This window comes from Zootoca vivipara, chromosome 7, assembly GCF_965207765.1.
Source record: "Zootoca vivipara chromosome 7, rZooViv2.hap1.1, whole genome shotgun sequence".
NCBI lineage: Eukaryota > Metazoa > Chordata > Lepidosauria > Squamata > Lacertidae > Zootoca > Zootoca vivipara.
In genome coordinates, this window is record NC_142590.1 from 8075847 (window position 1) to 8101709 (window position 25863).

Sequence of the window (25863 nt, forward strand, 5' to 3'; positions counted from 1 at the left end):
AAGCACAACGACGGGCCGGAGCCCAGCTGAATTACTAATGGGCCGGCGCCTTGCAACTAGACTGGACCGACTTCACCCCGACAGAGCTCAGGATGAGGTAGTGGTGGGGAAAGGCAGGAACCCCCGGACATTTGTGGCCCAGGACCCAGTGTATGCAAAGAATTTTGGGGCAGGCCCAGCATGGGTACCCGCCACAGTCACCAAGGTGACCGGTCCCGTGTCGTACGAGGTACTAACGGAAGGGGGGCAATGTTGGCGCCGCCACTGCGACCAGCTACGGCGACGATTCCCAGGAGGAACCCGGGAGGAGAGCGGGACAGAGGGGTCCCAAGGGGACAGCAGGGCAGTGAGGCCTGTAGAGCGAGAGGGGTGGGCAGGGGAAGCAGAAGCAGTAGGCACAGAGGGGCGCCCCGAGGCTGGAAGGACACCGGAACCAGAGCTACAACCTAGTGGTTCAGTGGCACCAGACCAGACAGCCCCGGCACAGCCAGCAGCCTCGGAACACGAGCCAGAACCAGAACCCCTGACCAAGGAACACCCCAGGCCACAACGCACACGGAGGCGGCCAGCAGACCTTGGGGACTACGAATGCAACTTCCCGGGCAGGACTGGAACTTAGAGGGGAGGGGTGTTATGTACTGAGCTGAATCCTAGAACAATAGGATTCAGAATCAGCGGGAGCTACCCAATCCAACTCCAGGTGGAAGTGAATCCGCAACCTGATTGGCCTGCTGGAGCAGCCAATCAGGCGGCTGGCAGAAGTGAATCTGCTACCTGATTGGCCTGTAGGAGCAGCCAATCAGGCTGCAGGCAGAAGTCAATCCACAATATAATTGGCCCACAGGTGTAGCCCTGAAGTAGCCAATCACGCAAGGCCCATTGTGTAAATAATGTATATAAGCAGATGGTTTTGGGAAAAGAGCCATTCGTCTTCTCTTCTCCTCCTTGATGACTATGAGCTGAATAAAGAGCATGAAATTCACTCTCGACTCCGAGTATATTTCACTAGCAAAGGCCTTCAAAGTTAGCATGTAGCTTGTTTAAAATGAGCAAAAGTGAGAGAAATCTACATAGCACACAGGAGCATTTTGCTAGCAGAAGCAATGAGGAGAGCTGACAACAGTTTAAATGAAATCAGATGAGCCTGTTTGAGCTGAATGACTGTTGAGTCATTCTGTCCCTCTGTAATGCTAAACAGTAACAGGCAACACGCGGCTAATAAGAATATTAGTAGCACACTTGTGTGTGTGTGTGATTCTTAAACAGAAAATATATGATGGAGTAGCTCCAAGCTTATCAATTCTTAACAGAAAGTATGTAATAGAATCACAGAGAATTAGGGTCTATCATTGTTGCGCGAACGAAATTAGATAATCTAGTCCATCAGATGTTATTGCTTAGAATTCATCTACATTTGCAACACAGGGGATCTCCTTTGTTAACCTCTGTAATGCTAAGCAGGTCCCCAAAGGCTTCTTCACTAGGAGCAAATGAGGCCCTGCAGCCCAGGGCCTCCCTTTGTTGCTGACCCCGGTCACTTTTTCCTCCATCAGCCCAAAGGTGGATGGAGGGCTCCTGTAACTGCCACTGAACATCAACAGAAACCCTACTAAGATCTACTGTTCTTTCCAACACACAAGCTAAGCCACTAGCAAATGGAAGTGAGAAGCCGAGAGGCCACAAAGGGAGAGCTTCACTGAAGTCTCTTGTTGTGGATCGCACTTAGGAGGAGGAGGTTATTTGACCATAGCTGCCAAGTTCCAGCCTGAGAAATAAGGGACTGGACCGGAAGTAGCAGACCGGAAGTAGCGCTGCCGCCATTTTGGAACTGGGCGGAGCATGCTCAGAAGCTACTTTTGATGCTGCTCCGCCCAGTTCCAAAATTGCCACCGCGCCAGAATAAACCGGGAAAAAACTAAAAAACACACACGTTTTTTCGGCTGGGAACAGCTGGAAAAACGGGGGTTTCCCGGGGAATACGGGAGACTTGGCAGCTATGTATTTGACTGTCTTGGCTCATACAGAAGTGGGGGATGGAGCCAATATTGATGGCTCAGTCATTGCTCAGCTCTAATTAGCAGCTCACCAGGATGGTGTCTCTTTTGTAAAATGGCTATTCACTATATTACTATATAATATACTACATTATAAAGATCCTTGTGAAACATTCTGCATGTATTTAGCTGCGGGGGAAATATTGTTATATCAAATGAGTGTATTTTTTTGCTCTTGGACCAGGAAAATTAGGTTAGCTTGCGTCTTTCTCTATTTGTGTTGGCTGCCAGGACATTAAAAGCCAAATGTGAGGCTCAACTCTGAATGTTTTTTATCTTTCCTATGGCTTACAGCTAAACAAATGAAAGAATTACTACTACTAATGGTAACACTTCCTAGACTGCCCAACTACAGCCACTCTTGCAGACCAGATTCTGGTCTGTGTGGACTAGGCATCCCCAAACTGCGGCCCTCCAGATGTTTTGGCCTACAACTCCCATGATCCCTAGCTAACCGGACCAGTAGTCAGGGATGATGGGAATTGTAGTCCAAAACATCTGGAGGGCCGAAGTTTGGGGATGCCTGGTGTGGACCATTGCTTGACTCATTGGAGCATCCTTATATCCTAAGCCAGAAGCCACTATTCATATATTGAAGATATCCCCATCCTCTTTGACCTCAGTACCCCAAACTGTAGAACACTCTTGGTCAACGTCACAGGGCCGTTGTAAGGATAACTTGGGTTGGGGGATTGTTTAGGAGTTTGGGGTGTGGGGCAGTTGTTGTTGTTGTTGCTGCTGTTGATGTTAATTTTCTGCAGCTTTGTTTTGGATCTTATTATTTATATGAAAATTGTTTTATTTGGTTGTGTACTTTTTGATGCTTGGTTTATTGTTTATGACTACTTTTGTTATGTTTGCAGTTATGTTGAAAAAAAATCATACATTGTAAACTGCCTTGAACATGGTTTTTACTTTGGAAAGTCAGCACACAAAAAAAAAGATTGGTTGGCTTGCAAAGACCTTTGTATACTAAAAATGTTATAGAAGTGAAAATGTGGTTTTAACATCAAGTAGATGGTGGACTCATAGCCTCCTTTTCTGATGGGATTCCAAGAAGCCAGATTGGATAGAAAGCCTCAGTCTGCTTAGTTTTGCAGAGCTTTGCCCGTATGCTTGAGACACCTGGAAATGGCTATCGTGTTGGTTAAGATCAACTTTATACATGTGATGTCTATGCATACAAAATATCTCTGGGAACTGGTGTACTGAACTTGAGTTTCAATGGTTCAAGGTTCAGGATACTTCTTTAAAGAGGAGTAACCATTAAGTTGGAACCCAGGTGGCGCTGTGGGCTAAACCACTGAGCCTAGGGCTTGCTGATCATAAGGTCAGCGGTTCGAATCCCTGTGACGGGGTGAGCTCCCGTTGCTTGGTCCCAGCTCCTGCCAACCTAGCAGTTCGAAAGCACGTCAAAATGCAAGTAGATAAATAGGAACCGCTACAGCGGGAAGGTAAACGGCGTTTCCATGTGCTGCTCTGGTTTGCCAGAAGCGGCTTTGTCATGCTGGCCACATGACCTGGAAGCTGTATGCTGGCTCCCTCGGCCAATAATGCGAGATGAGCGCGCAACCCCAGAGTCGGTCACGACTGGACCTAATGGTCAGGGGTCCCTTTACCTTTACCTTTAACCATTAAGTTTACAATACCCTCAAAATAAACCATTTCTTTCAAAGAGTCTGGTACAGGAGAGCTGGTTTCTTTTTCTTTTTAAACATTTGGCTCCTGTCGTTCTCCAGTATAGAATACAAGAATAAATCTATGTGGTTTCTTAGCTAGTCACCCATCCTGGCACTGATGACAGGCCTGCTGCGCTTCTGCAAGGTAGTTGAACCCAATGAATTTAGCCCTCTGTGTGATTGGCCCAACCAGTGCAACTTTGGGACACATGCCTTGTCTTTCCCCATTCTTGCTGGAAATAAAAAAAAAGGTAATTACGTACCAAGCAAAAGCTTTTGATTTCCCACACGGCCCACATTTGTTATGTTTCACTCAATTGTACAGGGTTTTGCCAAGAGAGTTTCCCACAAGTTTTGCGCAATTTTCCCATTGACTTTTTTTGTGTGTTTTTTTTGGAAGAAATTAAAAAAATAAATTTCAAAGGATGACCTACAATGGAGGCTTCCAGTGGTGTGGGAGGAAAAAACAACAATGCTTAAGCCTGGGAACAATCTTCATTTTGGCATGAGTTGCCCATTGCAGTGGACATAGGGAATCTGCTTATAATTTGGCAGTAATTAAAGGAGATTGTCAGATACAAATATGATACTGACGCTGGGACCAAAAGGAAGAGGGGGCAGTTTTGGAAAAAAATATATGTTAATCTGAAATGAAAGATTGTGCCCCCCATCTTTGCAGTTTGCCAAGGGTTGTTGTAAAAGTACTGAGAAACCAATTCTTAGAGTGATCTCCAACTGGCTAAACTCTATAAAGGGCTTCATTTACCCTCAGCAATGTCAACACGTAGCTAAATATTTTTAAGTGTTTTATTGGTTTATCTTTTTTTGTAAACCTGTTTGAGGTATTCTACAATCAAGTGGCATATAAATTTTATGAAACCAATAAATCAATCTGATTGGCAGTGTTTGATTCAGGTTTTGAACTTCCCTTGGGCAAGCCGCTCTCTACAGACTGCTTTTCCCACAGTGAGGTGACCTCCACATGGCCATTATCACCAGTTCCTCCTCTTGTTCTTCATCACTTCTACCACCTACTCACTAGCTCAATGCAGCCAGATGTTCATGAACTACAACACCCACAATCCTTCACCACTGGCCATGCTCAGTAGGGAGGATGGGAGTTTCAATCCAACAACATCTAGGACCCAAACCTTGAAAAAGGCTGAGCTAGAGAGTCAACAGCCAAACAGACAGTGATGTGATCCCCTGCTGCTGCTTCTCGCCACCACTGTCATCTGGGCCAGAGCAAATGATGGGTGAGCAAGTAAGCAGGCTGCAAAGGTCCAGGAAGCTCTTGCCTGTGAACTCCAGATACTCAACCATGCCAACCTTTGACAGCAGCTCTGCTGATCGTCTAGAGCAGGCATGTCAAACTTGCGGCCCTCCAGATGTTTTGGCCTACAACTCCCATGATCCCTAGCTAGCAGGACCAGTGGTTGGGGAAGATGGGAATTGTAGTCCAAAACATCTGGAGGGCCACAAGTTTGACATGCCTGGTCTAGAGGGCAATGTGGTCTAGTCCTGCCCAGGATGAAATTCCTAACTGGCTGGGATGAACTGAGGACAGATAAAACAGTGGGAATGTTCAGGGAGGCAGGAGAGGATACATTGTTTATTAATATCCTTCCTAACTTGGCGCTAGGAAGTTCCTTTACTTAGCAGAGTTTCACATTCCCCTTTTAAATGCACAGTGGGTAGCTGGTTGCAGGCTTGTGTAAGCCTCTCACTATTAGGTTTCCAGTAAGTTCCCTTATATTGCTCTTAAAAGAATAAATACACCACCATCTTGCGTAAAGTATGTAAAAGTAGTTTACTCACATTCTCGTCACAGTTGGATACCTGAAGGCAGACTTAGTTACATGTGGAGCTATCCCACATGGGGATAATCCCAGTCTCCTCCAACAGAGCATTTCTAGCTAAAAGCTCCTCCAACGATGAAGGAAGTCAAAAAGATAGAGGGTGCTGCGTGCCTTCTCCCTTTTGTTACCTGGACAGGTAAGGTCACGCCCACCTCTAGTCACATGCAAAGGAAGTATGTCCCAGCCAGGAGGAAATAGGAAGTTTTCAACTGGCTGGACCAAACATTCCCCTGCATGTCCACTCTAGGAAAACAAGGAATGTTGTACTTGACTGCTACTTACATATCACATCCCACAAAAACAGGGGAAATGTCTGCCAAAGCAGCAATGGGGAAATGAGTGACTGCAAACAGCATTACAAAATGTTTCCCCCACAAAAAGTAGGGTCAGGTGTTTTTCAGAAGGTGGCCCTCCATTTCCCCAAAACACTACTTCTAGAGGGGGGCGGAAATAAAATCTGGAGAATGTGTCTTAGTATAATGGCAAACTGACACTCACAGGAGGTTATATATGTGAGGAAATGTTTTTCTGCCCTTGTTGTTCCTCTCTAGCAGCTTCACCCTCCTCCCCTTGGCGGCTCCAATGTCTGAGGTGAAAGGCAGGTTTAGCCACCTTTCCACTCTCTCCTGGACGGCAGACATTTGACTTTGTCTCAGATGGGATTCAGTTAGATGAACCTGTCCATTTTGGCTTCTCTCCGTTTCTCATTTTTCCAACATTACACTTCTGCACTAGTTTGTGATACACATTTTTAACAAGTCCTCACAAACCATCGGCATTTTAGCGCACATTTCTCCTAATACCCACAATTCTTTCCTAATATTTCCTAATATAATGGTTTTTTGTTCATTCTTCTCCCAAATACATGCGTTTTTATGCATACTGCCTTCTAATTTGTACATTTTGTATACTTTTTTTTTCTAGGATTGCATTTCAAAATTCAGATAAGTATGTACAAATTTTGAATGATAGCTGTGATTTCGGTTCACATGTTAGTTTGGGAAGTGTGGATTAGATTGCACTGAAGTGTGGACTGAACCTAATTTCTCCCGCATCCCTGCTGAAAAATAAGGACTCTCCTATATGCACGACTCTGTTCTTTGTTCTCTCTCTCTCTTTCTGTGTGAGAGAGAGTGAGTCATGGTGAAGTATGATCCCTTCTGAAGAAAAAGTCTCATCATCAGGAATGTGTTTATTTCATCCACAAGTAGTTAGTAAGAATGGATTAAAACAAAGTAATTTACTTAAGCTAATGCACATCATGTCAAGTATTCCACCTGAAGCTCCCGCTCTGCCACCATCTTGTCTCTGCCTTCTTGGTTTTTTCAGGAAAAGGCTACCAAGGCTCCTTAGGACCACACTTCTTCAGAGGTGATTCCTTCACATGCACAGAACAGATTTGATGTCTAGGATACCACCTTTTTCTAGCTGCCCCAGCTGTATTGGGTTGCTTTGTTTTGAAGAAGTGCACTTCCTGCTACTTTAAACCGCTCCCCCCCCCATGGATATAACTAATCTACAAGCATACGTCATACCTGCCAAGTCCTGGACGGAAAAATCCGGGATCGGCAGCCACGCGACACCGGAAGTTGCGTAGAAGCAACTTCCGGGGGCGCTTTGCCCTTCTATGGGCACCAGAAAATGCCGGCGCCTGCGCCGGAAGTCGCTTCTACGCATGACCGGAAATGCGTAAAAGCGACTTGCGGCACCGGCGGCACCATTTTCTGGTGCCCATAGAATGGCAAAGCAGCACCAGAAAAATGGCCACCAGCAGGAGCGGATTTAAGGGAGAATAATGGGATAATAACCAATACGGGAGACCGCCAGGAAACGGTAGGAAAAAAAGGGAGTTTCCCGGCGAAAACGGGATACTTGGCAGCTATGGCATATGTTGCTTTGAAGCTACTTTGTTGACCATGGCTTTCTCCAAAGAATCCTGGGAGTTGTAGTTTGTTGAGGGTGCTGAGAAGTCTGTCAAAGATCTATCCCTTCCCTGTGCACATGCAGAGAACAACAGGTCCCAGGACTCCCTGGAGAGAGGAGGAATGGCTTGTACGCCAGGTTGACAGTGCAATCCTATTCACACTTCAGGAAGTAAACCCAACTGTCTTAAACAGGGCTTACTCCTGTGAGCAAGCATGGATAGGATTGCAACTTCGGCGTCTCCCTGTGTCTGCATTGCCTACTTGCTCACGGAAGAGTAGAGGAGATCAGATCTAAACCGTTTCAAATAGTTTTCTTCTTAATAGACGAGATGCAGCGGAGAGTCCTGGCTCAGGAAACTGGCCGGACACGGCAAGAGGAAAAACTTTCAGTGTAATACGGAAGTGTTAGGGTCACCTGTAAGGAGAGGCAGTCCCCCAGGAGAGATAGTCGGTGGGCCTTGGAGCGGGTCGAGATACAATCGGCTGCTCCACTGCGGTCACATCCCCAGAGTAGGACTTGAGGAGGGATGCGTTCTTGTTGGCCAGCATGGCTCTCTCATTCCTGCGAAACTTTGCCCGTCTGTTTTGAAACCACACCTAAGACAGGAGGACAAACAGAGCAGGGTCAGCGCTGTAGTCAGGCGACAGGGGAACCACGGCAGGTTGCCAGGAACGGAGAAGACAAGGGAAAGTCCTTACCACCTGCTTTTTATTTAATATTTACAGAGAGAGGCTTGAGAATGCAGCTGCTTGGAATAATGACGTTGTCCCAAGTATATCTCCACCCCTCATTTGTCAACAGCACCCCCCACCCCTACAGTTGCCTCTTAGGGTCATCTGTCCCCGAGCTCTTTGCTCTCCTGCTTTTATTTTTTATATACAGTGGTACCTCGGATTAAGAACTTAATTTGTTCTGTAGGTCCGTTCTTAACCTGAAACTTAACCTGAGGTACCACTTTAGCTAATGGGGCCTCCTGCTGCCGCCGCCACCGTAATTTCTGTTCTCATCCTAAAGCAAAGTTCTTAACCCGAAGTACTATTTCTGCGTAAGCGGAGTCTGTAACCTGAAGCATCTGTAACCTGAAGCATCTGTAACCCAAGGTACCACTGTATATTATTTTTATTTTATATATATATATATATATATATATATATATATATATATATATATATATGCTTTTGGGAAGGTCTGTTGGGCTTTCTGCTTCTCCTGTCATGTCTAGACACAAGCCTTTGCCCTGGAAACCTTGCTTTCTGCCCGCTAAATCAGAACCAGCAGCAATCTGCAGTAAACCCAATTGCCTTTTCTTTCTGATTCAGCGCTTAAACTGCAAGTTTTCCCTGGGGGAAAGTGTTGAATGGGCACACAGCTTTAAAGTGTGGACCCGGAAAGCGCGGTGCAAAAAAATAAGTCTGCATGAGCCCAGGCAGCGAAGGCTGGAGTGTCTTGAAGCAAGGCCTCACTCTTCACGAAGGAGAAATACTCTTGGTTAACCAAAGGAATAATAGCTCATTGCCCAAGGATTAAAGGAACTATGCAATGATATGGTTTTGGGGAAGATACGCAGTTTGAGAGTTAACCGCTCCTTCTCTACCAAGTTGTGGAAAGCTTGACTCCTTCCCTCAAGCAAGTGCCTATTTCTGCTCTCTTGAGTTGCTGGGGCTTTTCCTGGAAAGAGAAGGAGACAGGAAAAGGATGAGGGCTGAGCCAGCACTTCCAAGTCGCTCCAGTCTCCCCTGACTATCAGGGTTGCTGTAGGAGGGAGACTCTTGGATAAACAGTCAGCTCTGTCTGCTTTATACATGAGCAGCTGCAAAGTATAGCTAACTTTTGGCATCCACGCCATCCACAAGGAGGCATGGCTAATGCCTGCTCCCAGACAACTTGGGACTTCCCTGCTCTCCCATTGCCATGTGAGACTTTGAACATCAGAACAGGGTTGAAGTGTGAAGTAGTCAAAAATACTGATCTATGAAGGGTGAGGGGTTCTTTCTGTCTCTCTCTCCACCCCATCCCACCCCCACGCCCGCCAAGGGTAGTTAGGAAAACACAGCTCTTACTCCAGTGCATCAGTTGCTATTTTGACTGCTGCGTGGATTGTTCCTCTTGGCCCCTGTCCCAATTTCCAGAACGTTTTCCTACTCCTCAAAGACAACTGGTATGGTATACCACTTCTCCAGCCCATACAAGAGCCTCTGCTATCTACTGCTACTCAGTTTAAATCTTCTAGATGAGAAGCCAGCTGCAATCTCAATGTTAACACTGCATTGACTTGGGAAGCAATTGCAATCGGGAATTATAAAGCCTCTAACTGTGCAGGGGCACAATATCTCAAGGACCCCTCACCTCAAATGAACCTACCCAGACTCTGAGATCATCCTCCACAAGAGGCTCGGAGGATGGAAATACAACAGCGGGGCCTTTTCTGTGGTGGCTCCTTGCTCGTGGAATAGCTCTCCCCAGGGAGGTGAACCTGGTGCCTTTGGTTACATATCTTCACACTCCCAGTGAAAACATTTCTCTTTAACCAGGCCTTTGGCTGATTAAGATAATATACCATTTTTAATGTGTTTGTAAGGGGAGGGGCATTAGATTTTTTTAAAAAAATGTATTTTGGGGTTTTGAACTGCCCTGAGATCTATGGATGAAGGGCAGTGTACAAATTATTATTTTCATGGAATAAAGGTAAAGGGCCCCCTGACCATCAGGTCCAGTCGTGTCCGACTCTGGGGTTTCAGCGCTCATCTCGCTCTATAGGCCGAGGGAGCCAGCGTTTGTCCGCAGACAGCTTCCGGGTCATGTGGCCAGCATGACAAAGCTGCTTCTGGAGATCCAGAGCAGCGCACGGAAACGCCGTTTACCTTCCCGCCGGAGCGGTCCCTATTTATCTGCTTGCACTTTGAGGTGCTTTCGAACTGCTAGGTGGGCAGGAGCTGGGACTGAGCAACGGGAGCTCACCCCGTCACAGGGATTCGAACCGCCGACCTTCTGATCAGCAAGCCCTAGACTCTGTGGTTTAACCCACAGCGCCACCTGGGTCCCTTTTCACGGAATAGGACATTCCTATTTCCATCGGAGAAATGTTGGAGGGCGTGCAGTTATAAAACTATGACTGCTGGATCAGGATTCATGCTGCAGTGGTAATCTACAGGAAATAACTCCTGTAACTCACAAAGATGCCCACACCAGCAAACAGCCTTTGTCCCCCTTCTTTAAAATATAGTTGACAGTCTAGGGAGGCCCCTGGCTCTCACCTTTGGAAGCATATGTTTCTATGATTAAAAATAGATAGGGCACCTCTATGAGAAGTCCATGGCCCTACAAGATTTGTTTTGGCAGCCCTACTTGGCTTAGAACTTTGCCTATGCCGTAAATTCAATTTAAAAAAAAGGCATAAATTTTCTATGCATTTTTCCTATTTCCACAGAGTTTCTTCTGATTGTTAAAGCAGAGAAGACCCACAGCTGCTTCTAGAATTTAATAGCTATTCCCCCCACTCTGGAATTTCATATGTTAAATTTAAGTCTGCTGCAGAAAGAACATACCTCTCTAAAAAAAAAACATCAGGATTGTCAGTTCCTGAGAACAAAGACTTGGAGCACAATTCAGCCCAAACTAAAGCCCTTTTCATTTCCAATGGGACTGATCTAAGCATTGTTTGATTTTGCCTCACTAAAATCACAGGGGACTTTGGCTGCACTGTGTCCTCTACAAGCCTTGCCCATTTAGGCATGAGACCTCCCTCCTAAACATAGCTGCCAAGTTATCCCTTTTTTTAAGGGATTTTCCATTATGCTGAATAGGCTTCCTCGCGAGAAAAGGGAAAACTTGGCAGCTATGCTCCTAAATGGGTCTCCTTAATTGTTATACAAATTTATTGGTTGGGATTGTGCTGATCTGGTATCGACAAAATGCTATTGTTTTTTAAAAGAAATTTATTTCTTCACTTCCAGGTGGCCCATCTCGTTTTGCCACTTGAGGCAAAATGGGACTTTGCCACACCACATCTCCCCCCCCCCCACCTCCCCATTTTCATCACCGTCGAACTTGCCCAGAGGCCAGGAAGGTGAATGGCAATACTATGCTTCCCTCTCACTGAAACTCACTGAAAGTGGGACATCCCAGCAGCAGCAGAAGCGTGGGGCGGGTGGGGTGGGGGAAGCACCACTTATTGTGCTTCTGCCACTGAGGCACATAGCTGCCAAGTCTCCCGTATTCCCCGGGAAACCCCTGTTTTTCCAGCTGTCCCCAGCTGAAAAAACGGATTTTTTTGTTTTTCCCCGGTTTATTCTGGCGCGACGGCCATTTTGGAACTGGGTGGAGCATGCTCAGAAGCGACTTTTGATGCTGCTTTGCCCAATTCCAAAATGGCTGCAGCGTGACTTCTGGTGTGGCGGCCATTTTGGAACAGGGCAGAGCAGCATCAAGAGTAGCTTCTGAGCATGCTCCGCCCAGTTCCAAAATGGCGGCAGCGCTACTTCCGGTCTGCTACTTCCGGTCCAGTCCCTTATTTCTCAGTCCGGAACTTGGCAGCTATGCTGAGGCAACTTGCTTCACCTTGACCTGTGGGTGGGCTGGCTGTGCTCACTTCAATAACTATTCTGTTTGAGAACCCGCTTTTTGGCTACCATTTTAATATGTTAGGGCTTTGGGGTTTTTTTTATATAAAGATTGGACACTGCCAGTTATAAGTTGACCCTAGAATGCTACAGGGTTGAAGATGCAATACATAAATATAAAAAAAAAACAAGCAAGTAAATAACTACAGTGGTACCTTGGTTTTCGAACGTTATCCGTTCCAGACTACCGTTCAAGTTCTGAAATGTTCGAAAACCAAAAACTCAGCAGTCGACAGCTAGGCCTCAGGATCTTGCACCCAGCAGAAGCCACGTGGCATGTTTGACTTCCGAGGCACGTTCGAAAACCGAAGCATTTACTTCCTGGTTTACGGCATTTGTAAACCAAAATGTTAAGCAAAGGAGACATTCAAAAACCGAGGTACCACTGTAAATGGATGGCTTTCAGTCTCACTCAGCTATACCGCAGCAAATAAACCGTTTTAAATGTGTTGCAAAGTGCAATATACAATTGTGATCCTCGATGGCGACGACGAGCTATGGCAAATTCAATGCATTTTTCAAAACGGTTTTTTAAAAAAGCATTTTCGTAACGTTTTTAACATGCCTGTAGATTCTACCTCAGACCCATTCCTGACTGACAAAGAGTTCCAAAGCCAAGAAGAATGGAGACAAAAACTTACAGAATATGTAGAAATGGTGAAACTTACTGGAAAGATAAGAAATCGAGATAACAAACTTTTTATAAAACAATGGAAATGGTTTATTGAATATTTACAAATAAGCTGTAAACAGATAAGAACATTGGCAGGATTATTGTAATAACCTGCAGTTTTGTAAGGGTATGTATTTAAAGTAGATGAATAAATGAGCAAATTAAGTTAATTTGGATATGCAGAAATTTTTTTTATAAAAATTAAGGAGCCACAGAAAGAGGGGGAAGGAAGTCAAGTTTTGAATTGTTAAAATGATTGTAAAATTATTGAAATGTATAAAATTGAAAATAATAAAAGGAGGAGGAGGAGGAGGAGGAGGAGGAGGAGGAGGAAGAAGAAGAAGAAGAAGAAGAAGAAGAAGAAGAAGAAGAAGAAGAAGAAGAAGAAGAAGAAGAAGAAGAAGAAGAAGAAGAAGAAGAATTTTTAATAAGACAAAGCTTTTTTAAAGCTAAGTATCCTTTTGAAACTAAGTGTCCTTTTGAAAGAGTGGCTTTTCATCTGTGACAGAGGGAGGGAGGGAGAAACAAAGCCAGGAAGACTGAGGGGAATAAGATCCATCAGATATCTTACGTTCCAGCCTCACAGTCCAGTCTTAAAGCAAACCCAGAAAATTACCATCAATACCGTAGCACTCTTGAGCAGAGAAACTAAAATTATTTTTATCCCTTCTTTTTTAAATTGCCGTATCTGTAGCTCAGGGCTTGTCCACACTTCTTCCACTTTCCCTGGGGAAAGCCGCTTTTTGTCGCTGAATCAGAGCAAATAACCGTCGGGTTTCCAGTGGACTGGCATTTTCTCCAATTCAGCAGTAACTAGCAGGTTTCCCTGGGGGGGAAACAGAAAACTTCTCGGCAGTGGCAGAGTAACCCTCTCCGGCACCCGGGGCAGAACAAACTGCCCGGTGACGCACGCCCGGCAGCCTGTACAGTCGCTGTGCGAGAGGCAGCCCATACTGACTGTGCGCGCCCTCGGCCGCTCTACAGCTGGGGGGAGGCAGGGGCCATCTTGTCACATACACACACACACCTAGTGGCACCCGGGGCGGACCGCTCCCTCCGCCCCCCACTTCATACGCCCCTGCCTCTCAGATCTGTGCTTTCTAGGCACGGGACAAGTGTGGATGAGTCCTCAGTTGCCAGTAGAATCCTATTAGAATGGATCAAAAGCACACCCAGTCCAGCATCTTGTTCTTCCAGTGGCCAATCAGATGCCTCTAGGAAGCACAAAAGCAGGAGCTGGGTACCACAGCCTCTCTTCCCTCTTCTGATTCTCAGCAACTGGTATTGGGAGGCAGAGTTCTTCTGAGAGTGGAGGCATTGCAGCTAGTAGCCTTAGCCTCTCCTTAATACATCCACATATATGAGATGGTTCAAATACGGTACTAAATTAAATGCAACACCTTTGTAGTTATTAATAGCATCCCCATAAGGGCTCTTTATGTTACCACAACTATTCCTATAGCCTATCACCCTGATAAGCTATCTCTTGGGTCATGTGTGTTGAGATCAAGGCTAGATGAATTACCTGGACCCTGGCTTCAGTGAGGTTGACCCGGCGTGCAAGGTCTTCTCGTACAAAGGCATCCGGATAGTGTGTCCGCTCAAAAACTCTCTCCAGGGCCTGCAGCTGACTGCTGTTGAAGGTAGTTCGGTTCCTTCTCTGCTTTCTCTTCTTCTTCTCTTCAGAATTTAGCTGGTCACCTGGCAAATCAGAGAGCAGAGAAGATGGTTATCCTGGAGGGGATTTTACAGGTCAAGGGGTCTGTCTTCATTGAGAGCGGATGATTCATCATCCCTCTTCATTACTTCTGTTTAAATACATTCACCTGTGGTTTCTAGATTTGTTAAGTATCCTAGCACTGGGAAGCTTACCTTCCAAGTCCTGGACTGCAGAATCCAGGACCGGCAGCCGTGTGACACCAGAAGTTGCATCAACGTAACTTCCGGTGTCGTTTTGTCCTTCTATGGGCACCAAAAATGGCCGCCGCCGGCTTCGAAAGTCGCTTCTACGCATGTCAGGAAGTGCGTCAACGCAAATTCTGGTGTCGCTCTGCCCATCTATGGGCACCAAAAATGGCCGCCGCCGACACCGGAAGTCGCGTCTATGCACTTCCGGACATGCGTAGATGCGACTTTTGAAGCCGGCGGTGGCCATTTTTGCTGCCCATAGAAGGGCAAATCAGAAAGAAAAAAAATGGGCGCCGGCAGAAGAAAATAACGGAGAAAAACGGGAGATGAAGTGATACGGGGGACCATCCGGAAAAGGTAAGGAAAAACGGGGGTTTCACGGGGAAAACGGGGTACTTGGCAGCTATGCTGGGAAGGCAATTGCATGGTGAATGGACACTGCAGCAAGGCATTATTACAGGCTGGACTTTTTGCATGGCCCTCTAACATCACTGTTTTCAATGCCCTGCCCCCACAACCTTGTACATAGCTAATTCTATGTGGGGCAACACATGTATCTCATAAAGCACACACTTGGGGCAACACATGTATCTCATAAAGCAGACTGTTCTCCACCCAGCAGTGGAGGAAGCCTCTCAGGCACCTGGGGTGGCACGCCCAGGGGCGGGGCAAACCGCCCATAGGGACGGCCGCATGTGGCGCCCATAGAAACAGCCCATCCCTATGGGCATCACGATTCCCGTCCCTAGGGGCAACCCTATCGGTGCAGCGGCGATCTGCCCAGGGGGGATTTTGTCACACACACCCCTCAGGGATGACACCCAGTGTGAACCGCCCCCCCACCACACACCCCTTTCTCCGCCACTGTCTCCACCAAAGCTGACATCGTTAAAAAAATGGTTAGACTTCTAATGAAGATGATGTATAGATGGTATATCACACCAGTAAAATTAGCTAAGATGTACAGAATGAGTAATAAGACATGCTGGAAATGTAAAGACAAAAAAAGGTGAATTTTATCATATGTGGTGGACATGCGACAAAGTAAAAAGATTTTGGGAAATGATATATAATGAACTGAAAAAGATTTTTAAAGACACCTTGCCCAAAAAACCTGAGGCATTTCTATTGGAACTAATAGGAGAGGAGATTGCAAAGGGAGATCAAAAATTATTCATGCATGCTACAACTGCGGCTAGGACTTTATTAACCCCAAAATGGAAAACACAAGAATTACCAACAATTGAGGAGTGGCAGACGAAAATGATTGACTATGCAGAGTTAGCAAAGTTGACCTGCGGGATCCGAAATGAGGGAGAGACAAGGTTCCAAAAGGAATGGAGTAAATTTGTGGGCTATATGGAGAAGAACTGTAGAAGTTTGAAGACACTTGCAGGACTGAAATAAATCCTATGAATTGACTTTAAGTAGGTGGACTAAAAGGAACTGCGAGACAAGAGTGGGAAAGAAAACCGAAGGATGGGAGGGAGGGAAGTCAAAGCTCGGCAGAGCAAAAATAGAATAGTTGAATAGATGGTAAATTGAGAAAAAATTGTTTGTTGTTATTTGTTGTTGTGTTTGTTGTTTATGTTTTGTTGTTTTTAATGTTGTTTATTTGGAAAATTTAATAGAAATCAGTTTGGGGGGGGGAAATGGTTAGACTTCAAGGTGCTGCAGAACTCTTTGTTATTTGTATGCACATTTAGGCTCTCTGCTTTTTTGCATGTTCCCTGACTGCAGCCCAACTGGTGCCGAACATATTGCTCTGCTTTCCTTTGGACCACATCAGCCAGGCCAAGAGTCTTGTCATCTGGGCATCCCAGCATCTCCATACACACTGCCCAGGCTTGAGCCCCAGGGAAGTCACTTCAGTGCTGCTAGCCCAATCACCCTCGGAGGTGCACTCCATTGTCTTTCAAGACAGATGGATGCAACAACTCAACAGGCCAGTAATGCAGCCTAAGATTTGGCTGATTTTTCAAGTCAGTGTGTCAGCTTGAACCTTGCTCCCCGCTCTGTTCCTTTTTCCTCTGTCCATTCTCTCTCCCATGGCTACTTTCTCACCCATGACTGCTTTGTAGATTTGCCCTTAGAAGTCATGATGAATGCACTGAAAGGCAGATTTTATACTTTGAGTAACATCATTGCTACTTTCTTGGATACTCATGCTTTGTGTACTGTAGTCTGACATAGGGAACCAGGAACATTTATGACAGGGGAGAATGCCTAGAGAGGGCAAGAATTAAGACACGAAAAGGTAGTGATAAAAAAAATGTGATGGTTATTTAAGCAAGTGCCTTTGCATCCCCACCTCCCATAGTTAATTTCTTATTCTGTTGAGACCCGGGTGGCGCTGTGGTCTAAACCACTGAGCCTTGGGCTTGCCGATCGGAAGGTCGGCAATTCGAATCCCCACGAAGGGGTGAGCTCCCGTTGCTCGGTCCCAGCTCCTGCCAACCTAGCAGTTCGAAAGCACGGCAGTGCAAGTAGATAAATAGGTACCGCTCTGGCGGGAAGGTAAACGGCATTTCCGTGCGCTGCTCTGGTTTCGCCAGAAGCGGCTTAGTCATGCTGGCCACATGACCTGGAAAACTGTCTGTGGACAAACGTCGGCTCCCTTGGCCAGTAAAGCTAGATGAGTGCTGCAACCCCAGAGTTGTTCGGGACTGGGCTTAACTGTCAGGGGTCCTTTACTTTACCTTTTAAAGAAAAGAAAAGAAAAAGACTCTCTGATACAGACACCAGCTGATCTCAGTGGGAAAGCAGAATCCCATTACTCATTCATTCTTCTGTTTGCCAGTCAGATACCAAAGCACGTCGTTGTGGGTAATCAGTCTCAAATAGCATTTCCTGGCCCATAGCTATACATCTTGCTCTAGCACCTGGGAATTGCATGCAACATGTGAAACAGTCTTATATAAAGGTAACTGGTTCTTTCTTGTTCAATACTGTTCTACTCAGACTGGCGGTGACTTTCCTTCCCAGTCTTATCACGCAAGATCCTTTAACTGGAAAATATGGGTTCAACCCAAGGCTTTTGACTTGGAAAGTTTCTTAACCAATGCAAATACTAGCTTCAGAGGAAGATTTTTCTTTAGGACCAAAGCAGAGGAGGAAAGGGTTAAATTTATTCTCCATGCCTGTTCTCATCCTGCTATCAGCCACCCAGCCCAGATCCTGCCACTGATGAAATTTGCAGTTTTTTTTTAATTAAAGAAAAGAACAGCTGCATGTTAAATGCAAAGATGCAGCATTTTATGTCACGTCTAGTTTGCTCTAGTTTGCTCTGTAAGTCTCAGGTTGTCTATTGCTGAATTGAGTTTTCAAATTCTTCCTAAAAGAAAGACAGCAGAGGGATGAAAATAAATTTTTAAAAAACACAGAGAATGCCTGCCTTGGAAGAGTCGCCCAAATTCTCCAGCTGTTAATAAGCTTGGGTTTTTTTAATCAACTGCAGCTTCTGGGGAAAGTATCATGTTAAAAAGGCACAGACCCCTGAACTGATCAAAGCCTTATGCGACTGAAAGAAATTACTACGAAGCAAAATATAGTCAATTGGCCCCACATTTGCTAGCAGAGAGGTGTCTCGTCTATTAGGCAAATGGGACATTTGTCCTTGGCATCAGTTTCATACCCGCAAGTCAAATTCAAGTTTCAAACTGCAGAGACATGTTCTGCAAGCTGCTAAATGAAATATGAAAATTATACAGTTCATGCAAGTGTTTGGTCTTTTAATCTAATAAAACTACCACAGTTGATCTTTCCAGACATTTTTTTTTTTTTTTACTTTCATCATCGACATTACTGGAGTGAATGGAAGTGTTTGAAAATCATTTGGGTGGCTTTGCTTTCCTTTCGAATTTTTCATATGGATACTCTCTCTGGGAGGGGAATAGCTCTAAAGGAGAAAGTTTCATTAAGAAGGCAAGCAACTAGGCACATTATGTAAGCCAGCTGTTGGTTTCCTTGTACATCTGACCCTGCCTATGCTGCTCAGCTCCATTGGAGAGTAAACCTGCCCAGCTAGGATAATTTCATTGAAATGGTGGCTTAAGGGACTTAAATCTGACCACCACACAACCTTATCACTTCCCAAGACAGGCCAACAAACCTTTGATGAATTTCCCCATTCACCCCCCACCCCTGCCGCACGCTGTGTCCCAGACGCACATTTATTTGCCATTTTCTTATTTTTTTTTTATAATAATTTTTATTAATTTTATACAAACAAAACAAACACAAACAAAACATACAATATAACACTGTCCCTTCGTTTTCCCTCCACTCACCGGTCCACTTCTGCCACCAGTGGTACCCGTGTGCTTTAAGAATCAAAGGGGTCCAATTATAAGTTGGGTTTAGCCTCCCCCCTCCCTCCTCCCCCCATATCCCCCCCTGCCACTGAAAGAACAGGGATTTATTTGCCATTTTCTTAAACTTTGATTGGATTTTATTTTATATTATTTTGAAAATGATCATTTAAAGATTTGACTTTATCAGGTAGGGCAGAACGTGACTTGTGAGACAGAAAACGGTTGAGAATATTGGAACACTTCCAGCTAGGTGTAACAGAACCTTTTGACCTTGCTAAGACTTGCCTGGCACCATACCAGCAAAGGGGGTGATAAAGATTATCCCAGGAAAAATTATACAGGTACAGTGGTGCCTCGCAAGACGAATTTAATTCGTTCCACAAGTCAATTCATTTTGCGAAAAATTCGTCTTGCGAATCGCGGTTTCCCATAGGAATGCATTGAAAAAAAATTTTTTTGCCCATAGGAACGCATTAATTAAATTTCAATGCATTCCTATGGGAAACCGCGATTCGCAAGATGAATTTTTCGCAAAACGAATTCGTCTTGCGAGTCACCATCACATTGCAAGATGCATTCGTCTTGCGAAAAAATTCGTCTTGCAGGGCATTCGTCTTGCGAGGTACCACTGTATTCTGAATTTGGGGAGTGATGCAGCAATTCAAGGACTGATTTATTGATGAGTCTAACTTACATATCAAGGGTGGGGAAACTTCATTCCTGAACTACAGGTCCCATCCTCTCTGGCCATTGGTCATGCCTGCTGGGGCTGATGGGAGTTGTAGTTCAACAACACCTAGAAGGCCATAGATTCGCCACAAACCTGTACTAGAACAGGCTTTGCTGGAAGTTCTGGTTTCCTCCAGTGATGCTATTTGCGGACCCCCTCATTGTTGATTTGTATATTTTGACGGAAGCACCGACAGCCACTTTTCTGGTTGTCAATTTAGGATACTTTTTCACAGATTAGGAACAGTGATCATATGCGTATTATTTGCTCTGAAAAAAACCTCATCTCTGAACTCTGGCAGTGCCTTTCATGAACTACAACTCCCATTGGTCCCAGCTAGCATGGCCAATAGTCAGGGATGATGGGAGATGTAGTTGAAGATTCCCCAACCTACTCTAGTACACTTTTTCACAAGATTAACATTTTTAAAAGTTCTATCAGAAAAAGGGAAGCTCGAGATGGGTGTATCTTTCAAAATGGCATGAATGTTGGGGAAGCAGTGGATGGGTTGCTTTTTGTGGACACAGACGTTGCTTTTTCCCAGCTTACAGAATATGCAGAAATGGCAAAACTTACCGAAAAAGTAAGAAATCAAGATAAGAAACTTTTTATAAAAGGATGGAAACAGTTCATGGGATATTTACAAATAAACTGTAAACAGATAAGAAAATTGGCAGGATTATTGCAATAACCCGTGGTTTTATAAGAGTATATATTTAAAGAGGATGAATAAATGAGCAAATTAAGTTAACTTGGATATGCGGAAAACGTTAAAAATAAATTTAAGGAACCGCAGAAAAGGGGGGGGAGGAAGTCGAGCTTTGAAATGTTAAAATGATTGTAAAATTATTGAAATGTATAGAACTGAAAATCATAAATAAAATATAAAATGGACATTGCTCTTTCCTTATAACCCCCCCCCCAGCAGTCGTTACAAAATGAATGTGCTTCCTTTGCCCCAGGAAATGAAGAAGAAAAAGACCCTGTAACTACAGTGGAACCTTGGTTTATGAACACCTCAGTTTACGAATTTTCAGTTTACGAACGCCGCGGACCCATCTGGAAAGGATGAATTCACTTTCCATTACTTTCAATGGGAAAGTTCGCTTCAGTTTATGAACGCTTCAGTTTATGAACAGACTTCCGGAACCAATTACACCCATGCTTCGGGTTAGGTATGCTTCAGGTTGAGTACTCCGCGGACCCGCCTGGAACGGATTAATCCACGTTCCATTACTTTCAATGGGAAAGTTCACTTCAGTTTATGAACGCTTTGGTTTAAGTACTCCGCGGACCGTCTGGAACAGATTAATCCACTTTCCATTACTTTCAATGGGAAAGTTCGCTTCAGTTTATGAACGCTTCAGTTTATGAACGGACTTCCGGAACCAATTACACCCATGCTTCGGGTTAAGTACGCTTCAGGTTGAGTACTCCGCGGACCCGCCTGGAACGGATTAATCCACGTTCCATTACTTTCAATGGGAAAGTTCACTTCAGTTTATGAACGCTTTGGTTTAAGTACTCCGCGGACCGTCTAGAACAGATTAATCCACTTTCCATTACTTTCAATGGGAAAGTTCGCTTCAGTTTATGAACGCTTCAGTTTATGAACAGACTTCCGGAACCAATTACACCCATGCTTTGGGTTAAGTACGCTTCAGGTTGAGTACTCCGCGGACCCGTCTGGAACAGATGTTCCATTACTTTCAATGGGAAAGTTTGCTTCAGTTTATGAACGCTTCAGTTTTTGAACAGACTTCCGGAACCAATTGTGTTCATAAACCGAGGTGCCACTGTACTAGAAACAACAGCTGGCTATAAACCTAGCCGTGCTTTGTGTGTTCCTCGATCATTATAATGCAATTTCCCTGTTTTCCAAAATCTTGCATGCTTTATTCAGGTTTCAACAAAGTCATTTGTATAATTTAGGATGATTTGGGCAAATGAGGTTTAGTTAACAGGCAGTGATAGACAGACAGATAGATGGAGAGACTAGTGAGCGCATAGAACAGGCTTCCTCAAACTCGGCCCTCCAGAAGTTTTGCGACTATAATTCCCATCATCCCTGACCACTGGTCCTGCTAGCTAGGGATCATGGGAGTTGTAGGCCAAAAACAGTTGGAGGGCCAAGTTTGAGGAAGCCTGGCATAGAACATGCCACCATGGGCGTCTAAGGGCTGTTCACAAAGCCCCATTGGGGCCTGTTGTATGTTCACTACAGATGCCTACTTCTGCTGACCCTGTACATCACTCTGCACCAGATGATCCACATGGCTGATCCCACATCACAGGACAGAACAGGGTGCCCCTGCTTCCAGAAAGATGCCCTTGATTTACTGGCTGTTTTAATGCTAGGGCAAGCTGCAGTGACAGAGATAAGATAAAAGCAGCAATACAAGAGCAGAGTGGGGATGAAATGAGAGGAATCTGGCAGTCGGTCATGGTCAAAAGACCAGATGTGCAACGCTGTGCTTGAAAAGATTCACTCACAAACTACAGAAAGATCTGTTAAATTCCTTCACCAAGCGAGTTTCCTCCCATGGCTTCCTCCTTTGCGGCAATTGTTGCTGTCGTCACAATTTTCCAAGGGGCGACATCCCATTCCCATTAAAGCTGTTATGAAACGTGAAATATAAAGAATTCTGGCGAATACCGCACACATGATTTTACAATCTGCAAGATACGAGCAAATAAATTATTACGTTCTGGGAACACGGTGACCTCACAACCCAGAAGGAAATCTCTGTAGAAAAGCAAGGCTTAAGAGGTTGGATGGAAGCAAAGCAAAGCAAAGCAACCTTCAGCTGGAGCAACCTTCAGCAACCACGTCAAGTCACAATTTCAAGTCGTAATGGGTGGAAATGATTAATTGCCAAGTGAAATTCTCCAGCTGAGCTGCCAACTTTTTTCTGGCAGGGCTCCTGTGCTTTTAACAGCTGCAAGACTGACAGTATCTTGAACAGGTCCCTATATTCAGGTTTTGGTAATATGCACATTTATTTATTTAATCAATCAGTTAACTGATTAATTAGTTAAAAGGTGAGTGGCTTAAAAATCTTGTATATATATTTTCTATCCAGCCATCTCCTTATGACAGGTACTACCAGATTTTGGGGCTAAACCTCACAGCCACATGACTATTTTAGTCCATGCGATTGTGAACGCCTTTGGTCATTTCATCCTAGATCTGCTTTTGGGACGTTCCCTTATTCCTTAGACCTGGGTTAGCTGTAGCTGGAAATTCATTTTGACTTGTTTTGTAGGAACCACCAGGGACTCGCATGTGTCATACAGAAATGCCACTGTCAGCTGGATTCGCAGATAAACAAAAACAAAATCTCTTTTTAATAAAGATTCCATCTGTATATCATTCAAATGCTCGGTTCACAAACACAAGAATGTCTGGCTACAGATCACCTTCCTTGCCAACTCTCACAATCTGCAAATACTGTAGCCAGGAAGAGAGCAGCGATGCTGTAATTCACCAACCCTGATTGGGTGTTACAGGGTAATGAAAGATGTAAATACGAGCTGGAGCAAAAGGTCAGGCCACCAAAGGCAACGCTCTTATTATATAAAAGAACAGAAATGAATCTTATTTGCTTAAATGAGGCAGGTTCCCAGGATAATACCAAGATCTTGTTGGAACCGTAAGCGGATTTTCATTTAGAAAGTGAGCGCTGAACCACTAATATGCTTTATGGGTCCCTTTGGCAAAATCTGTCTTGACTAGGACTCAAGAAATGAAGGCACAAGATCCAATAACAACACAACCTGAGACTGCTTATTGCATTCCAGGCTCCATTCGTCTTTCAATGCAGACAAGCAGCTCAACACATTCCAGGGATGAAGAAGAAAGACTCTTTCATCTCGTGCTGGGGTGGTGGATCTCTTTGGTTTCTTTGAAATGAGAGTGTTCAGGGGAAATTCTTATTCGTTGCTTTCCTTCAAGCTTCATGGCCTTGCCATTTTCGGATACATACTGTAGTTCCAAAACTAGATGGTTTTGTTGGCCCTTTGCTGCTTGTTGGCCCTTTGCTGCCAAGGTCTCCTGTTCCCCCCCCTATCCCTCCCCACATCTGCAGATCTGGAGTCAAGGACACTGGGTAATCATTTGACTCCGCGGACCTGTCTGGAACGGATTAATCCACTTTCCATTACTTTCAATGGGAAAGTTCACGTCAGGTTAAGTACGCTTCAGGTTAAGTACAGACTTCCGGAACCAATTGTGTTTGTAAACCGAGGTACCACTGTAGCTCTCTGAACTTTGTAGGGTGAATGAGATATGCGGATATTATTAGCCTGCTGTCCATGGGTATGACCAGTGCTTTTTTTTTCTGGGGGGCACATTTTGTGAATCTTTGTACAGTCGTACCTTGGATCCCAAACGCCCTGGAACTCAGACGTTTTGGCTCCCGAACGCCACAAACCCGGAAGTGATGGTTCAGTTTGCGAATGTTCTTTCGGAACCCAAACATCCAGTGGGGCTTCCACGGCTTCTGATTGGCTGCAGGAAGCTCCTGCAGCCAATCAGAAGCCAGGATTTGGTTTCTGAACATTTTGGAAGTCAAACAGACTTCCAGAACAGATTCCGTTCGACTTCCAAGGTACGACTGTACTTTTGTCCATGTGCTGTATTTATTTTCCCCGATTTGAACTGTAAAATTGTGGTTTTCTTGAGTCAAAATGAGAGTACCCCTAAACATTTTTAGGGGGAACAAAGCACTGGATATAACTATGCCTAAGGCTGCAATCTTACATACATTGCAGTACACTAACTCAGACATAATAAGCCCCACGGAACTGGGTGGGCTTCCTTCTGAACAAAATCACTCAGCTTTACCAGCTCGCACTTGGAGGGGAGGGAAACATCTAACATAATTGTGTCATGACCTGGAAGACCAGGGTTCAAATCCCCACTTGACCCTGAAGCTCATTGGGTGACCTTGGACTAGCCCCTCACTCTCAACTTAACCTACCTCACAGGGTGGTTGTGGGGATTAAGTGAGGAGGGGTCAAACCATGTAAACCACCCTGAGCTCCGTGGAGATAAATGAGGGATATAAATGCAATCAATCAATCACATTGAGGAGAGGTGAAAGTCACATGGCGGTTGGTAATGGGATGATTCAGAGACCTCAATATTGATGGAATACTGAGTGAATTTGGAAAGTGTAAATTCCAGAAAGAAAGAAAAACACAGAGAAATGATATACGTAGATATGAAAATTAATCATGTCAGCTAGTGGCGAAAGCCAAGCCAAACCTGATCACGAAGCCCTCCACAGATAGGAAAGCTGTTTTTCTCTCAGAGGCAGGAATTAATGACAGTCCATGGTCAAGTCCACAACTAATCCTGGATTATTTGAGTCAAATGTTAAGGTTTCCCCCTGCCGCCGCCAACACACCAGATAATGGTTGGTTCAGTGGCTGCAGACTGGGCAGATCAATTGGCAAGTGAGGCTATCAGAATATACCACAACCATTGGTTTATTGATTTGTGTGCCATCGTGCACACTAATTTGGGGGAAAGCAGTCTGGGGCTGCCATGTGGAGTGCATCAGCTCAGCCCCACAGAGCTACCGTATGTCATTGTTTAGGTTCCCATCAACACATGTGACAAAAATGGCGCTGAAAAAGGGATGGGGCAGAATGGGGCAGGGACAGAACGGGCAAATCCCCACTTACGCACATCCTTTAACGGAACCCCAGGGTAAGTGGCTTCCGCAGGGGAGGGGAGCCACAAAAAGAATGTGGTCAGTCGAGGGAGCTGTGGACTCCGAAAAGTTGAAAACCACCGCTGGGAGAGAGCACAGCAAGTGCTGTGTCCAAGTAACGTGGCACATTATTGTGGCGTGGCAAACATTCATTACTCCAGCATTGCAATCTAAGAGGTTCTGTACAGATGTGTAAGACTGGAGTGAAACTTAACATCTTTTTGAAGTCATTGTAATTCCTTGGGAGTAAGCAAACAGAGGCTTTGCAAAGCACTTTTTCTGGAATGTTACCCCAGAGATGGAAACTTTAACCCATCATGAACAACAAATGGATTTCACATTTAGCTAATACACTCACATCTCACATCTCTTAACCTTTCGG

The 25863-nt window shown here is 44.9% G+C and overlaps 1 protein-coding gene across 4 annotated transcripts in view; it reads right to left on the reverse strand.

The window, feature by feature from the left end:
• PRRX1 (paired related homeobox 1) overlaps positions 1 to 25863 on the reverse strand; it is a 77415-nt gene that overhangs the window by 11745 nt on the left and 39807 nt on the right. For all 4 annotated transcript variants that reach the window (XM_035123863.3, XM_035123865.3, XM_088673717.1 and 1 more), the window contains exons 2-3: positions 14336 to 14511; positions 7933 to 8114 (exon numbers count right to left, since the gene is read on the reverse strand). In XM_035123863.3, the coding sequence (XP_034979754.3) occupies positions 7933 to 8114; positions 14336 to 14511 (358 nt within the window). The remainder of the gene's footprint in view (positions 1 to 7932; positions 8115 to 14335; positions 14512 to 25863) is intronic.